At 36.6% G+C, this 18,530-nt stretch overlaps 1 protein-coding gene across 1 annotated transcript in view; it reads right to left on the minus strand.

Moving 5' to 3' along the window:
• Positions 1-457: 457 nt before the first annotated feature.
• The window catches only part of LOC131073797 (pectinesterase), a 39,172-nt gene continuing 21,099 nt past the window's right edge, over positions 458-18,530 (minus strand). Inside the window, exon 2 of the mRNA XM_058010309.2 lies at positions 458-1,531. Within this exon, the coding sequence (XP_057866292.2) occupies positions 852-1,531 (680 nt within the window). The 3' untranslated portion in view covers positions 458-851. The remainder of the gene's footprint in view (positions 1,532-18,530) is intronic.

Genomic DNA, 18,530 nt, shown 5'->3' on the forward strand with positions numbered 1-18,530 from the left:
TTTTCAAAATTATAAATAACATTATACACATAATTTTAATATAATTCATATTTGTTCACGTAAATATAATAAATAATGAGGTCTTTTATATATTGTATTTATATAAACTAAGACATTTGTTATAATCGTCTCTCACGAATTTATAGTTAATTGAAAGCACATATATGATGATTATTTCAATTGTACAATCTACATAGGAACCTATCATATAGTAGCTATAAAAGAACAAACATCAGTTATATTAAAATTTTGTGCACAATGTTATTTACAATCTCTCTTTATATGTGTATGGTTTACAATTCATCAGTTTTTGGAACTATGGTGAAGTAAAGGAGATGAGTATTCTGACTGTTTGATGAGAATTACATGTTATTGTGAAGATTGGAGAAAAGCCTATATACAGTCAACAATGGAAATGCAGTTCATTATACACACTCTCCTTTGCTAGAAAGCACAATGAAGAACAGCCAAATTGAATTCCTCACTGGATGCATAAATATAAGTACCATAGAAAAATCACTTTGTAAGTAATTCTCCCTGCATATAATTTTCACAAGATCATATCCCTTATTCATCAAACTAACAACAAAAATAATAAGAACTCTTTGAGATTTATCTATCCTTGAAAATCATGTCCGTTCTCTTCATCTTGAAACTGCTATTGTAGTTGTGCAGGTCTAAGGATTATTCCAACTCAGACTAGTATTAATTTTTGACATATGTATTATCAACAAAATATTGCCAAAGGCATCAGCATGATATATTATTACTTCTGCATCCTATTTCTCTATGATATTACATGAAGGCAAATCCTTTAAAGAGCAAAGATGATGAAACTTGAATCTTTTTAATCATGGCATTTCATCAAACTTGATATGGGTTAGTGGAAGCCATTTAGAAGCAGATATAAATTCATCAGCATTGAATGAACTTGATTGTTTTTCTGAAAGTTGTTTAGACCAATTCACTCTTTCTAAAACTTTGCTTCCAGGACCTTCACTCTGAAACTCTCCCATGAATACTTTATCCAGGGGCAGGTCTTCACTAGGTGTAAGCCATCCAGCTGGATGTACAACTTTGGACAGATGTGAATGGATGAAAACTGTGGAAGAGTATTGCTTTAATGGTGTCCCCAAGTAAGTAGAAACGTCCCCTGTTGAAAGGAGCTCAGGGGTTCCATCAACCTTGCATTTCTGAAATGAAAATCCTGTGTTCTGATTGGGATCAGATTTGGTCTGTGCTGTGCAGGTATTGTTTTGACCCCGAAGGGGCTTCAAGGCTAGAAGACTGCAATTCTGAAAAATTGCAGCAGAATTGCCAAATATGAACTCCACAGTACCAAATATTGTACATTCCTTATAAAATTGACGATAAGTGTGGGAATAAAGAGTTCCCTGATATCCCTTGATCGTGCACTTGTAGAAGGCTGTTTGGTCTGCACTAACTCGAAGAGCTACAGCTTGCATTTTCTTTGGGCCTGATGTGTTTTCTATAGTCAAATCTCGAGCAATGAATCCATTGCCATCAACAGCTTCAGCATTAAACCAGTTTGTGTCAGTTCTATGACGAATAATCTTACAAAGGGGCAAGCTAAAAAAGAATATCAAACTATAATTATTGAAAGACAAATAACCCCAAACTAGGGTTTGTTATTTTTCATCAACAAATGGGAAAATTGATCAAGTGAATCTGATACAGGGCTAGGCATTTCGGTTTAAGTATAACCATCACATACTTCCCAGTTGGAAATTGATAAAGATTCTTGTAGCAATTTGAACCTGGGACCTGTTCTCAAGAGCTACAGCTTACCGACTTCATGTAGATTAATATAATCTCCATCATTCTGAGTCTGTCACATAACTTGAGCAGGGATTAAACAAAATCGAACTGAAATCAATCTGATCTTCAAAACTTACTGAATCTGGCAAAGTTTAGCTTTGTTTGAGAGAGACTTGCCGATTCAAAGCATAAGACTTAATTGTTCAAGTTTCTACAGAGAGGAAGCATTCATCTTGCCAAGTCTTAGCAGAATCCAAGGGTAGGTACTATGACCTATCTGAATTTTAAGCAAAACAAGGCGTTCAAGAATATAAATCATAGATAAATGTTTGTTTATGACAGTAATTAACATTATGAGAAGGTTATTTAACATGTTAGACAAAACTATTCTAGTACATCTAATGAACAGAATAAGGAGTCCCGGAGAGAGGGAAAGGAAGACAACGCTAGGCTTTTCAATTTGCAAAATGAAATTGTATCATAAGAAGAAAAATGAAATTTTTTCATCAAAGCTAGAAGAGGAACCTACAAATTGGATACACATCTGTCCGAAAATGCAACTAAGAACAGAAAAAAAACCAGATCTTTCAACCCCTCATAAGAATACATTATTGATGGTTCAGGCCATTAAGAATAATGAGAAGTCCCTCAGAAATAAGGTGGTGGGTAGGATTCAAAATTCCCTAAAACAGTTTGGCTTCAATCCACTTTGACTTGCTGATTCTTCTGTTATTATTGGGCATTCTTCTGGATTTGCCGGGTTAGTGGTTTACTGTTGTTTTGTTGGCTTTGAGTGGTTTGTTTGTTGTTCCAAACAGTGACTGAGTCAACCTCAGGAAAGAATGAAAGTTCAAATGCAGTGGTGATCCCATAAGTGCTCAAATCCACGACTTGTATGCCTTTTGATCAATGTGAATCAGTGATGATGAAATGCAATGTTTATCTTTCAAATCCACACTTAGGATGAGGTGCTCAACTATTCAATGAATAAGGTGAAGTGCTTGGTGAAAGTGATTTCGTACTTCGAATAATTTTGGAGAAGCTATGTAACACCAAGTCAATCTTGTAATGATACTATCTATCACTTGGTGAAATCGATGGACTTGAGAGATGAAAGTGAGTTTTGTCCACCACCTCATAAAATCTACGCCCAGGCAGAATCCATGACTTGGTGATGTTGAGGTGATGGTGAACAAAGGTTGCACTTAATTGAATTTAGCCTTAGAATCCTCCAAGTTTGCAAGCAAAGGTCTTTGATGAACATTCAATGAACTAGGTGAAGTGAAATGAAGATCAAGTCGAGGTGGAGGTCACACTTCCTTGCGTTGCTCAAATCCACGACCTAAGAGGTGAGGTGATGACTTTTGTCCTTGAGTTGCCAACATCCGTGACTTGTGGAGGTCCAAGGCTTGAAGATCTTTGAAGGCGATAATGAATGAGAGTGATGCTATCCTTAAACCTTAATGAACAATAATGCAGATGCCTTGGAGTGAATTGGATGAAGAAATCTTGATGATAAGAGTGAATGATGATGATCAATCCATGACTTGAGCACATCCATGAGGTGCTAAAATCCATGACTCAAGGGTGGATGGCAAGGTTGATCCATGAAGTGAAGAAGAAACAAAGAACTCATTCAATTTTTGATTTGGAGAATGAAGATCAACAACATTATGAAGGTGAATTAGTTGACTAAGTATTGGAGTTATCATGCTTGAATAATGATGATGACTATCCTACACTTGCTCAAATCCATGACACTCCAAAATCCATGAACATGAGAAATCCACGACTTGGAGATGGATGGTAGTAAATTGTCCATGGATTGAGAGAATCCACGACCTAGTGAAGGTAAGTGCAACATCCATATGTTTGAGTAAATGATGGCCAAGTGAAGTGAGTTCATGATGTGTTGAAGTGTATATATATATATCAATCAATAATTTGGAGGGATTTAAGTAAGTTTGTCCATGGGTGGTGAAAATCCATGGTCAACAAAAATCCATGCCCTTCTAAAATCCATGACCCTAGGAAATCCACAAAGCAGCTAAATCCATGATCTAAGAGGGTAAGTGAGAAAGTTTGTCCTTCACTTGACAAAATCCATGACCTAGGGTAGAAGATCAACATTTCTCCTTGACAAGCAGAAATCCATGACCTTAGACATGGAAAATCAGACCTCTTCCGCGTACAACAGAGCAGACAAGGTGAAGAAATCACTTAGAAATCAGGTTAAGAACATAGGAAATCAGTCCTAAGATGTTAAGGATCAGACTTGAAGAATCCTAAAGCACTCAGACCTAATTCGCTAAGGCTGAGAAAAATAATTATCTGAGATGGCGAATTGGGTTGAGAGGGGGGTTGCTTATCTTGGTATTTATATGCCTTCAAGCAAAGAAATGGGAATCGCCCAAAATCGCCGAGTTTGGGTGATTCCCGAGTCGAGTGAGGGTTGCCGAGTCTATTGGGCTCGAACTCAGACTTGGACGAGTTTGGCCCCAAAAATCGCCATCTTCCAAACTCGCCTAAAATCGCCGAGTTTGGGAGTCAGGACTCGCCAAACTCGGCTGATGTAAGGCAACTTAAAGACACAAAAAAAAACATGTTTTAAAATGTTTTTAACTTAATTTTTTTTGTTTATATTTTGCTTTGCCCCTAAAAGTGAACTTCATTTCATTCATTTGGCAAAATAGGAGGAGAAAAGTGAGTTATGAGGAGAAACAATAGAAAAATAACACCCGACGCCTTTATCAAATAATAAAAGTCTTTTGGCCTTGCGGGGTGCTGCCCCTCGATCCCACCCTGTATTGCAACAAGGAACACGCCAGGGGCATTGCCCTTGGACCCCACAAGGGGCGCTGCCCCTTGACCCCAACTTGGGGGCACTGCCCCCAAACCCCTGTCATAAAATTAGGGGGGAAACTACACCGATAAAAGTAGGGAAATTTTAACCTCCGAATTTGATTAGGCTCCATATAACAACATATACTTTCATTTGGTGCATCAAGAGTTGGAAAGGAAGAGTTTGCATCTCATTTGATCATATGATGACATGGATTTTTTATTCCATGAGTTTGGTTATATTGTATACATTTGACAATATTTATATATCTATGTTTGTTATTTCCTTCAGCTACAATTTGTGTTTATGCTTATGTGATTGATGTATACTTGTGTATGTAATCAAATTAGCTTTTATTTGATGATGTTATTGTGTCTTTAAGGTTTATTTAATGAAGGGTGCATGAAACAAGTTTTAAATCCTTAAAAATCTCTAAATTTCTTGAGTTTTTCACTTTGTCGAGTTTGCGCCGAGTTTCGACTCGGAGTCTTGAGTCCCAAGACAAGTAGGCCTCACCAAGTCAGGTCCGATTCCTGAGTCTCGTTTCTTTGCCTTCAAGATCAAAGGGGTAAATCAGTTGAATTAATGAGGAAAAATAAAACAAATGATGCTATGGCCGACTTGCTTTGTGTAAGCAAAATTTTTCAAATCTGCCAGCAATAAAAACAAAATACCTAAGTTGGCCCTAGATGGATAAATTCATTCAAACATAATGCACTCTACATGAGGCTGACCTGACGTTGTTTCCTCTAACATGAGCTCTTGCAGGGAATTCAAGATCAAAGTTGAAATAAATCATTGTGAGGGCTGGCTTCTCTTAAGGTTGATTTGCAAGCTTATAAATGCAAGGCGAAGGAGGCGAAGGAGATTGATCAATCAATTGAATCAAATTCAAATTTAATTCTGATTTTAATGGTTAAGCAGATTTGGGAGGTGCAATGCCGCAAGAAGCCTCCAATCTGATCAAGGAATCCACGACTTTCTTATGAAATGCTAAATTTGTCCTTGCCTTGGAGAATTCCACGACTTTGAAGGCTTGAGTGACGACCTCAAATGAGATGAAGGAGTTGCTCAAAGGATGCATACTTTAAAATCAAACTCTGAATTAGGACCTGCATACCTGAAAATCAGAAATCAGAACATTTCGAGCCTTTATTAGATAACATGTTTTTGAAATCAAGATATATCATGTGTTTGATGCTATCCTTGTTTGTTTTGTAGGCGATTAAGGAAGAGGGTGAGGGAGCAGGCTGAAAGCATTTCAAGGAAACATTGTAACAAAAAAGGAAAGCACTCCACAACACTTCAGAAAGGCGAGGAGGATTGAACAATGCAAGAGAGAGACATCATGACATCAAGCATTGCAACTACTACAAGGATGATGAGCTTCGGAAGAAAATTTCATCAGCAAGCATGGGAGATCAATCATCAATACAATGATCAAGGTCAAGAGCGATCAACCACACACTTGTGATGTGTTACAAGGCGTGCAAATTGGCTGAGGTGGCAGTAACTCACCTCCCTTCATCAATCAAGGCCAACACATCCAGATACATTGAACCTAATGCATCCAAGAATGGAGCAAGTGACACATGTTAATTTCATCAAATATTGTTTATCTTACCTAACCTTGATTCCTATTGTTTAGAATTCAATGTTGGACATGTGTCCACAATATGTAATCAAATCATAGGTCAAGTATTAAATGTAATGCAAAGTTAGTTGTAACTAACCCTAGTTAGGGTTTTCTCATGTAATCTTGGCCATTGATTTGGATTTGATATTGTCCACTTATTTGTAAAGGGAGCTCTTTAAAAGGACTTGCTCTCCTAATTTGTAAAGGTTAATAGTTAGAAGTAGAAGACATTGGATAGAAAGTAGCTAGAGGTAGAGTAGGAGGAGAAGGCAGAAATTGTTGCCAAGAAATCTAAATAAACATACTTTTCATTGAATTTGTGGTGAATCGTGGCGTTTCTTTTACATATTGTATGGTTTCTTGTTATATCCTCATGTTAGATGAAGTTCATTGATTGTGGAGTAATGTATGGATGTTAGATGGTTCCTTGGTTCATACTATTTGTGGTTGGATGATTTTCAACTACAGTGCATTGTTAGCCTGAACCTTAAAATGTGCTAAGTTCAATTGTGGATATGTTTTTTTAAGTTGTGTCAGTGTATTGGATATTTGGATGAATGTTCATGATATGAAAACCTTTCATTTCCCTTGGAACATTGCATCGGTTTTGTGTAGTTGTTGGCTACATGGCAAAGCAAAGCTCGGTTTAAGGAATATGTCCATCCAAGCATGATCCAATGCTATCATTGATCTTAGGAATAGATTAGATTCCATTGATCTTAGGAGTAGATTAGATTTCTCTAGACCCTAAATCCCTTTTGTCTTTTTTTTTTCAAATCAAGTAAATTTCCACGTTCCAGCAATATTCAAGCATTCATGTACAACGTAAGTCCCCTTGGATTACCAGCAATCACACCACCCATTGAGACTATCCACACGTCAAGACCTAATAGTAGAAACCTTGGAGTTACCTCGTATGATCACATAGCTTAGCATTCGAGAGGATTTTGTTCAAGAGAAGATAAAATACTCGGTATTTTATTTTGTGTTTGAAGGTGTCATAAAAAACACATCAATAGTTCCTGATCACATAGCTTAGCATTCGAGAGGATTTTGTTCAAGAGAAGATAAAATACTTGGTATTTTATTTTGTGTTTGAAGGTGTCATAAAAAACACATCAATAGTTCCCTATCTTTGTGTATTTCTATGCCCAAAATTTATTTTTCTTCCCCTAGATCCTTCATATGAAAGGTCCTAGCCAATTGAGCCTGTAACTTATCAATGTCAGCCATGCTTTTCTTGCTACAAGAATATCATCAACATATAACACCAAGATAATGAATAAACCATTTTTCAAACTTTTAAAGAAAACACAATGGTCATAATCACTTCTTGTAAGGTTTTTGCTCACCATGAAGGAATCAAATTTCTTGTACCATTGCCTAGGTGACTGCTTTAGGCCAACAATGACTTTTTGAGTTTGCAAAGACATATTTTGTTGCAATCTTGTACAAACCCTTTTGGTTGTTCCATATATATCTCTTCATTCAAATCTCCATGTAAAATTTTTGTTTTAACATCTAGTTGTTGTAATTCATGATCAAGTAAGTAATCAAACTAATGCCAATACAATCCAAATGAAAACAAGCTCAACAATTGGTGAATTTTTTTTATAAAAATCAATACCTTCCTTTTGTAAATATCCTTTTGCTACCAGTCTTTCCTTGTACCTTTCAATTTTATCATCGACGCCATTCTTCAGTTTGTGGACCCATTTGCAACCAAAAACTTTCCTACCTGTTCGAAGTTCTACCAAGTCCCATGTTTTATTCTTCTCCAAGACATCCATTTCTTCTTCATTGCTATTTTTCATTTAGCATTTTCAGTGCCATCTATTGCTTCTTGATAACAACTTGGTTCCCCATCATTAGGGATCAAAGAAACAGATAAAACAAAATCATCATACCTTTTCAAAGGATTTTTACTCTTGTAGATCTCCTTAGAAATGGTTGTGGTATTTCCATATTTTCCTGTATATTTTTTGCATCCACATCTTCATCTTTAGAAGCTTCTTTTTTGCTTCCTATTTTTTTGTAGATGGTTAAGTTTCCAGCTAAACTTGTTGATATTGTGGTACTTGTTCGTGTTTCATATCAACTTTTACAATGTCTAGTTTTATAAGAGAAGATTCATCAAATACATCTTTGCTGCTGATGATTTTGTGGGTAGTAAGACCCCATAATCTGTATCCCTTAATTCCATCACCATAACCAACAAAAATGTATTTATTGGAATTGGGTTCCAATTTAGAACATTGGTCCTTCGAAATAAGAGCATAAACTTTCAAAATTAAATAATCACAAGAATGATCTATCCATATGTCTTTAAGAATTTTACAATCTATTGCAACTGATGGTGACCGATTTACCAGATAGCATGTTGTATTAACCGCTTCTGCCCACAACTCTTGCTCCAAATTGGCAATACTGAGCATGCTCCTTTCTCTCTAGAATAGTCATGTTCATGTGTTCAACACCACCGTTTTGCTAAGGAGTGTAAATTGTGGTTTTATGACTTTCAATCCAAGCTTCCTTACAATAATTTTCAAACTCCAAAAATGTGAACTCAGCTCCATTATCTATTTTTAAACATTTGATTGATCGGTCAATACTTTTTTCAACCAAAACTCAAAACTTCTTGAATACACTAAACACATCAACTTTATTAAAAATATAGACCCACACCTCTTTAGGGTAATCATCTATAAATGTCACAAAATATGGTGTTCCTCCAAAATAAATTGTAGGGGATGGTCTTGTTGATGTGTCTTTTGTACACAACCAAACACAAAATAATATACCTAGAGGTATCTTATCCTCTCTTGAGTAAAGTTTCTCGACTGCTGAAGATCTCGCCGAAGGATTAGTCGGAGTAACTCCAAGGTTTTGATGTGTAGGTTCTCTACGTGTGGATAAGCTCTTTGCGGTACGATGTGATTTTGCTAGAATCACAAGGGGGACTTACTTTCGCTGGCCTGAACATCTGATTTGCTTTGGATATTACTGGAACGTGGAATTTCACCGGCCCTTGATTTTGAAAAAAAGAAAAAGGACAAGGGTTGGAACATGATCTATTTCTAACACTAAGAACGTAAGAGCAATGAATGACCTTTGATGAAATTCTAACTAAGTCTTGCTTTGACATCCTAGGACCATCTCCACAAGATTAGTGCAATCTTCTGAGGAAGACTTATGATGTTTAGATCACTGCTACAAGCATGGACACTGTCAGGTTGATGCATATCAATGAAGAAGCGATAATTGAAGTTAAGCTTAAGCTGAATGATTCCAGTTGACTACGCAAGGCAAGTCTGCAATCAACAAAACGCTAGTAGTATGGATATACGAATTTCACTGTTGATCATACAAATTTCTTCCATTCATCTAATAACATGAAATCAAATTTGAGAAGTATAGAGACCATACAAATTGTTGAGTCGACACATAAAATCCACCATTTCTTCAATGAAATTTACAAGTCTTTTACAACAATCTTTGCCTTCTCTTTCTACTCTACTCTAACTATTTCCTATTCTTTTACTACTATCTATTCTCTATTAACTATTCACCTTTTCAAATGAGGAGCCAGGGCTTTATATAGAGAACCCTTTACAAACAGACAGCTTTGATTGAGTTAGAACGAATGGCTAGGATTACAAGATAGAAACCCTAATTAGGGTTTGTTACAACAAACTTCCTCTAGCCAATGAGAAAATTACATTCCCGGAGCAAGGACCAATAGGAAGCAAGGGTAGGTACACCGAAGTTTGTGCCACCTCCAATAAATTAGGTACATTGAATCTAGTCCTGCTGAGGTGGACCAATTCGAGCAGAGGAATGATGACTCGGATGCCACCTTGCCTAATGCTTGTGACTTGGTTGATCCTCCTCTGTCTTTGATATGATGAATGATGTACTTCCTTTGCTTGACCAGGCTTCCTTATTGTCAAGTCTTCCTTCTCCAATAGCATATCTTGCCCTGAAGTGTTGGCAAAGCCTTTCTTTGTCATCTTGTGGTAGAATGAGGTCTTGAGGCTAACTTGAACTCCTTGAACACCCCTAGTCTTCCAACACTTCAAAACACCTTGAATCCTCCCTTTTTGCATGTGGAACGTCCTTGATGATGATGGACTGGAAGAGGTCGTCCTTGTCCTGGCCTGGTCTTCTTTCATGTGCAAAACAAACAATAAGATGATTAATGACACAAAATAAATTCATTCTAACATAGCATTTTCTACATTAAATCATCAATGAGAAGACATCAAAATGGAATTTTGCTCAATATCCTCTCCAGGGACGGGCCCTATAAAAAATTCGCTCTAGACCCTTTGGAAGGGTTAGGAGCGAAATTTGTATTCCTAGCCAATTTAGAGCTCATTTCATCATTTCATAATCTTAGGCCTAGCCTTCAAACCTCTTCTCATCATAATCTCACAACTAGCCCTTTGCCTAGCTCAAACAAGGTGAAAAATAGGAGTTTCATGTGACCACAACTTGCTCAAACAAAATCTTCACAACTTGTGACCACAACTTGCTCAAATGCATGTCTAAGGATCCGTTTAATCTCAACCAACATCAAGCTTGATGCAAAATTGGAGAAAAATGGAGTTTTTGAGGATTTCGCTCTGGACCCTTTGGAAGGGTAAGGAGCGAAATTCAAGTCTTAGCTCAAAATTTACACTTTTGGTGGTCAAAAAGCATTCAAAGGCAATCCTAAGGGGTTTTCTCACCTTGGTCTAGGCTTGACTTGGCACAAAATTTTGGAGGATAGAATAGGTTTTAGGATTTTCGCTCTAGACCCTTTGGAAGGGTCAGGAGCGAAATCCTTGTTTTTGCTTAATTCCTTCACATTTGGTGATCACTAGCAACTTAAAGCCATTCTCAAAGACTTGACTTGGCACAAAATTGAGAGAAAATAGTGGTTTTGTGAAATTTCGCTCTGGACCCTTTGGAAGGGTCAGGAGCGAAATTTCAACTCTAGGCTTGATTCTTCATCTTTTCAACTCCAATCTTCTTTGCAAGGTAAAAATACACCACTCTTCGCCTAGGGAACAAGGTTTGGGACCTAAACATGGAAGCAAAAGAGGTTTATCAAGAATTTCGCTCTGGACCCTTTGGAAGGGTTAGGAGTGAAATTCTTGTTCTAGGCAAAACCTTCATCTTTCAATGCGTCCAACTACCTCTCAAGGCAAGAACATACCAATCTACCCTCCAACATGCCTTGGACTCCAACGCCTAGCCAAAACAAGGAAGCAAATGAGAGTTATAAAGATTTTCGCTCTAGACCCTTTGGAAGGGTCAGGAGCGAAATTCCTACTTTGGGTTGATTCTGACTACTTCGTCGCCTCAACCCAATTTTCAAAGGCAAGAACACATCAAAGTCTTTCCAACCATGCCACAAAACTCAAGAATTTGACCATCTCCAAGAAGAAAATATGAGTTTCCAAGAATTTCGCTCTGGACCCTTTGGAAGGGTCAGGAGCGAAATTCTAGTTTTGGTAAAAAATCCTCCATTCTTCCACATTCTATCACCTCAAAAGGCAAAGACACATCGTTCTCCTTCCATCTACACCCAAGGAACTAGGTTTGTGTGCAAACAAAGAGGAAAAAAGGTGTATAGGGAGAATTTCGCTCTAGACCCTTTGGAAGGGGCAGGAGCGAAATTCACATTTAGGCTCAAATCTTGACTTCATTTCTCACATTTCTTCATCCAAACAAGTGTTTTGCCCTCAATAATGCCTGGGAATGAGTTAGTTCTAAGTTTGGGTCAAAGTAGAATGTCTTATGGAGACTTTCGCTCTGGACCCTTTGGAAGGGTCAGGACCGAAATTTGACATTTTGGTCTCTCCGTCAGGATTCATGTATGGAATATAGCATTTAAGTATAAGTTATACTTTAAGTTATATTCCATATATACTGTCAAGATGTTTGAGAGTGGTTTCAGACCTCCAGGAGTTACAATGCAAAATCTAGTTTTTGGAGGATTCTTCAATTTTCCAAACAGTCAAATTTCAGGATCAGGATGACATTCCAGAGTTAGCCAAATTTCAGGACATTTGAAGATCAGGATGACATTCCAGACTTCATCACTCACCAATTTGACTTAACTCAGACCTTCAAAGATGATATTCAACAAGAGCAAAAGTTTGTCCTAATGAAGACTTTCAAAGATGACCCTAACCCGGAGTATCCACTGACTCACCTTTAGCTAAAATAGAGCCTGCTATCTTAGTGATCCCTTGGCAACACTCAGCATGCAAAGGCTAATAGACAAAACCCTAAAAGACCTAGAAAAACAAACCCCGGAAAGAAAAAAAGTAGGGGTCCCCATTTGCAATGGGGCGATGTGTGAATATGTCACAACAGGTCCCCAAACATCTAAATGAATATAGTCTAGAACACCCTTACTTGTATGACTACCTAATTTAAACTTCTATCTACACTAATTCCAAAGACACAATGCTTGCAAAAATTTCAAATTCAAAGATTTTAAATTTGGAATTAACTTACGGTAACTAGTACCTTTAGCCCTTTCTTGCTCACGTAACCCAATTGCTAATGCCACAAATGAGTAGAATCATTTGTTTCCTTAGATACCACCGCTACTTCATTTTTATTAGTACTCCCATCTAGCCTGTAAAAGTTTCCAACTTTTGTAGCCTTCATGACCATTGAAATGCCCTTGGACACTTTCAACACTTTGCCTTGACAAGAAGATTTATAACCATCAAAATCTAAAACTCCCAAGGAAATTAAATTCTTTTTCAGCTCCAGTACATGTGTAATCTCTGTTAAAGCTTTTACAACACCATAAAACATTTTAATTTTAATGCTCCCAATCCCAACAGTCTCACATGAAACATTGTTTCCCATAAGAACAACACCACCATCAATAGCTTGGTAAGTAGAAAACCAACTCCTAAGTGGACATGTATGATTAGAAGCACCAAAATCTAATAAGAATTCCTCATGATGTTGTAAGAAATTACAAATAGATAATACTTCACTGACCATACCTAAACTTGTCTCAACCGGATTTTCTTCTTTTTGGAGCATCATTCTCTTCTTTCCTTTTCCAAAAATCTTTCTTGGGATCCCTTGATTTATTGCAGTACCAACATTTTCCCTTACCCTTTTTGCCATTTGACTTATATCTAGATGTACCTCTCAAATTCTCCCCCTTTTCTATGGATCGACCTCTAGCCACCATTTCTTTTGGTGTGGAGGTTTTTTCACTAGACATCCTTCACACCTGTTTAGACAACAAAGCTCCCACAATAGAATCAAATTCAAGGGTATCAGTTGTGCTAAATCTAATAGAAGTGACTAAGTGATTCCAAGAATCGGGCAGTGAACGCAACAATGCGACTGCCTTGTCTTCATCTTTGATTTTTACACCCATACTAGACAATTGACAAATAAGAGTATTGAAAATATTTAAATGATCAACAATTTTTATAACTTCATTCGCAAACTATACAATTGCCTCTTCAAACAGATTCGGTTTGTCAAGGGTTTTGTCATGTAAAGACTCTCCATTCTACTGCATAAGCCTGTTGTTGTTTCCTCTTCGACAATATTGAAAAGAACCTCATCTGTCAAACACAATCGAACTGTGCTAAGAGCTCTCATATCTAAATCTTCCCAACCCTCATCAGTCATATTTGCAAGTTTCTTTGACTTTCCTACCAATGCCTTGTGCAATCCTTGTTGCACTAACAAATCATGCATCTCAAGCTTCCAAAGCTTGAAAGAATTCTTTCCATTAAATTTCTCTACCTCAAACCATGTATTTGAAGCCTTCATCATTTAATGTTGCAAAACCAACAATGAATCCTAACACAATTGTGGCAAAATAATTGCTTTGATACCACTTGTTATGGAAGCGGAAACATAAAACCCAGAATAATAAAATATTGCAGCACAAGTTAGTTGTGAATAAGTAATGAAGAAAATAAAACAGAAGAACAAAATAACACAAAAGACACAAATTTACATGGTAAAACCTTGATAATATGCCAAGGAAACATCCATGGGATAAGGTATCAGAATTATTAATGCTCAAAGAAAAACAATTACAATCTTCACAGCTGCTGCTATCACAATTACAATTCAATCACTTTGCCATTAAATAAACTGTTTTTCTAAAAGATGAGATAATATTTGTTTTATTGTTTTATTGTTGTCATAATCCAGCACTTGTGTACTAAGCTTTTGATTCATAACTTTATCCTTGCAACAACAATTTGTTCTTAATATATATTGTATCATTGTGCTTTGAATCTTTTCATATTTATTTGATGGATGAATGAAGTAAATCCAGCAAGCACTATACAGAAACCTGATTCGAGGCAGTTGCTGAGAAATAACTGACAACAATGCTAGAAGAAATTTCAACTCCAACTCATGCAGTAGATGACAAGAATGTTCCAATTATTGATAGAACCTCCTACTGTACCACACGGCACACACCATCCAAGTAATGCCTTCCTCTTAGTAACTTGGCTTCTTCTACAAAATTAAGCGTGCTGCCTTCACTTCCTAAAATCGTTTAAGGAAATGGATAATTGTCTTTCACCACCATCTCTACAAGACCTTTGTGATACTAACCATGAGGCGTCATTCTCTCTTCAAATGGTTGTTTGTAGGACTCGTGATGAAGATATGTTCTGGAGACTATAATTCTTTTATATCATATTCTGGTTGTGAGTATGTCTTTTGACCACCACCTCCCTACCTTGCTATCTTGTCTAGTGGTTACATCCAAGGATAGGTCCATCAACACCAAGTTGAACCTGTTCCTATATGATGTAATTGATCATTAATGCTGTTTGATTCCCTCTTTCTGTCAGTTTTTTTTTCTCAAATATTTTTTGGAGATTTTGTTGCGACTACAATTTGTGAATTTGTAACTGCTGTAGTGGAGTATTCAGTAGTTTTCTTCTTTAGGATAGTAGTTTTTTTTCATTAAAGGGAGTGTGTTGCTCGGATGAGATAAAAAGTTTTGGGAACTAGGATGTTATAGCCAACTTGGAGGTGAATTCGCTGTTGTATTCAAGTTCAGAAATAAAAAGTTTTTTTTTATCTGCTGCTAGCTTTTCTGTATACTGCATTTGTTTCTTTTTCCCTTATGTGTAAACAAAATATAGGGTGAATAATACTTTGGATTATTTGCATTAGTTGCTATGCTGTATTTTTTGTTATTTTGTTTAGATCCATTATAAATGAGAGCAGACTATTGAAGTTGTAGCAATAGAGGTTGTCTGAATCAGAATTGTATTAGAGCATTCACAGATGCTGGGATTAGAGAATTTTTGTGAAGAGTTTTAATAGCTTAGAGGAGAGCTATGGGTATGGCTATAGATGCAGAGGTGGCGTTGGTTCATAATCTGAAAAAGAGGATAACCAAATTGGAAGAAGAAATAGGACAAGGATAAGGCAAAAGGAAACAAGATACAAGCAAAGGAAGTTTAAAAAATTATGGTGAATGTTGTGTTAATGCATTATAGCTTCAGTAAGATAAATGATTGAATGAGAGATAAATGAAGTCTCTCATTCAATCATTTATCCTATCGATAAACTATGATGAAAAACTTCAAGCTATTGTTCCTTCATTTGATGGTCATTCTTCATTTGTATATGTTCAATCTACTTAGTTTGATCAATGCTTAACTATCGATAATCATCTTATAGCATAGAATACCGATTAATATCGGTTTACATTATAATGTATGGACCCCGATTAATATCAGTTATCATATTAACTGTGATCACCGACTATTATCGGGCTAACCAATGTATTCCAATTTATATTGGTTTATATATTAAACAGTAAACAATAATGGTTATTGTGATTAACTAGTATACACCGATTGGTATCGGGTGGCAAATTAAGCATACACCGATTGGTATTGGGTTGTTAAGTTAAGTATACACCGATTGGTATCAGGTTATTAATTAAGTGTACACCGATTGGTAATTGCAATGATGAGTCAAAGGGTGCGATCAAGTAATGTCTTGATCGGTCATGTCTAAAAGACATGACCGGTCAAGGCATTGCTTGATCCTCCTTGCTTGAATATACATATCAATCGGCATTTGTGAGAAGGACATCAAAATCAATAAATGCTCCTCTCACCTGCAATATAAAAGAAGATAATCAGACTTATCATATTAAATAGATAATACATAGATAAAAGAATAGATAAACTAGAATATAACTTGCATTTTGAATTGAGAATTGAATAACTTTACATGTTGGAGCAAAGTGAGGCAAGTAATAATGAGAACACAAAGAATAGTAAAGCTGAAACAAAGGCATTCAAGGGTTGTGTAAAGGTGAAAGGACGTGTGGGAATACATGCTCACCTTGTAATTAAGAGGTGTTCTCAAGGAGGAGGGTTATAAAGTCTAGGATTAGCCAAGCAATAGAATTGTTAGAACAGGGAAAGATAAAATCTCTTTTGGAGTTGATAGAATTACTAGTGGATGGAAGGACCTTAAATGTGATTTACAAAATGTTTGAGAGAGAGCAGATAGATGAATGGGATGAAGATACCAAAAGAAGGGGAAACAATTGATGATCACCTTGGAAGAGTAAAAGAGGTAGAGGACTACAATGAAGAGGGATGCATTCTATCACTAAAGGAGGCTTAACATGTTGCAGCCGTGAAATAAATCCACATTTGAGATGAAACTGCAACAAAGACAGAGATCTAAAAGGTGATACTGTGAAGAATGAATGTGAAGAGCATGATATTGTGAGCATGCCAAAAGTTGACATTGCATAAATAGATGAAGAGGAAATGGACTCTTGATAATCTGTGATAGGGCAACTAGCCATGGAAAAGATATATTGTGATGTCCCTTTTTTGTTGACATCAGTTCTTTAGTGAGGATTAGCCTATTACCCTGACCCTCGTAGGCTAATGGGATTGGTTAGAGGGTCTTTTGAGGATTGGTATCATCCCCAGTGTTTAGAGTGCTTCAGTTTGGTCTTCGTTTGGCATCATTCAGACATCATTTGCTCTACTTACTATTTTTAGTAAGTCTTGGGATGTTAGAGATCAACCCCTGCTATTTTTAGTAAAGGGGGTATGGTCATATGCAGTCTCCTCATGTTAGCTCCTAGTTCAGACGGCGTTCGAAAATACAGAGTATTCATGGAGATATTAATGTTTAATTGGCTCAATTAAATATTAATTATTTGGAGATTATATTATTAAGTCATAAAATGACTTTATATTATAAAGCACTTAAATGAGGGTCTATTTATCATGAGAAGGGGGCCAAGTTTATTAATAATTTATGAGCACATAACCCAAGGTTTAATTACATTATTGATGTCAATGAAATATTATAACATTTCAATGTTAATTAAGAGCTTTTTGAAGAAGTTCGAACTTCTTGAGAAAATATAAGTGTGCAAAAGGAATCGAACTTGATTATGTGATTGGAGTTTTTGATTGAAGTTTCTCTAAAGCATTGAAGTGTAGAATACCAAGGGTTTCTGCAGGATTCAAGGCTCGTCGGCATTGGAGACCGTGGCTTCTTCATTGTAACAACATATAGAGGGTGTGCGATATCATCTGATTATGCTTGTGAGAGTTGGCTTCATTCAGGAGTCAATATTGAGCTGATTGGAGGGTTTATTTCAGAGTTTGTTTGTAGATTGAAAGGGATTATATTCAGAGATTTATTTGCTGATACAGTGCCCGTGAACAATGCGCTACAGTACCCATGAATAGTAAATCGCTACAGTACCCGTGAATAGTAAACGCTACAGTACTAGTGCATTTTAGAAGAGTTAATCTACATAAATTCAAAGGGGTTTTAAAAGCGATTTCAGATTGTTGGAGGCTACATTTATTGTTGTTAGTACCTGTTATGACCTTTTCACACATCGCCCCATTGCTAACGGGGATCCCCTCTTTTCCAGCTTTCTGCATTGTTAGGTTAGGGTTTTGGCTGCTTAGTGGGCAATTTTGTGTTTCTTGTGCCCGAGTCTCGGAGTTTTGATTATGCCTAGTGCCATCTAGGGTTTTTGAGGTTATAGGATCAAGTTGCAAACGTTGATATTTTAATGATCCTAAATTTTGTCTAAGTGTTGACCTTTTTGAGCGTTAACGTGTTTTTAAACACGCGCATCAGTGATTTTAAAGTGCCAGGGTATTCCCAGACCTTTTGGAGTTGTTTTCTTGCTCCTAAGGTATTATTTAAGTTGATTTCACACTTTATCCCGATAATTTCCTAGCGTTTCGCTCATCTTTTTGG

The sequence above is a fragment of the Cryptomeria japonica genome, chromosome 9 (assembly GCF_030272615.1).
Source record: "Cryptomeria japonica chromosome 9, Sugi_1.0, whole genome shotgun sequence".
Lineage (NCBI taxonomy): Eukaryota > Viridiplantae > Streptophyta > Pinopsida > Cupressales > Cupressaceae > Cryptomeria > Cryptomeria japonica.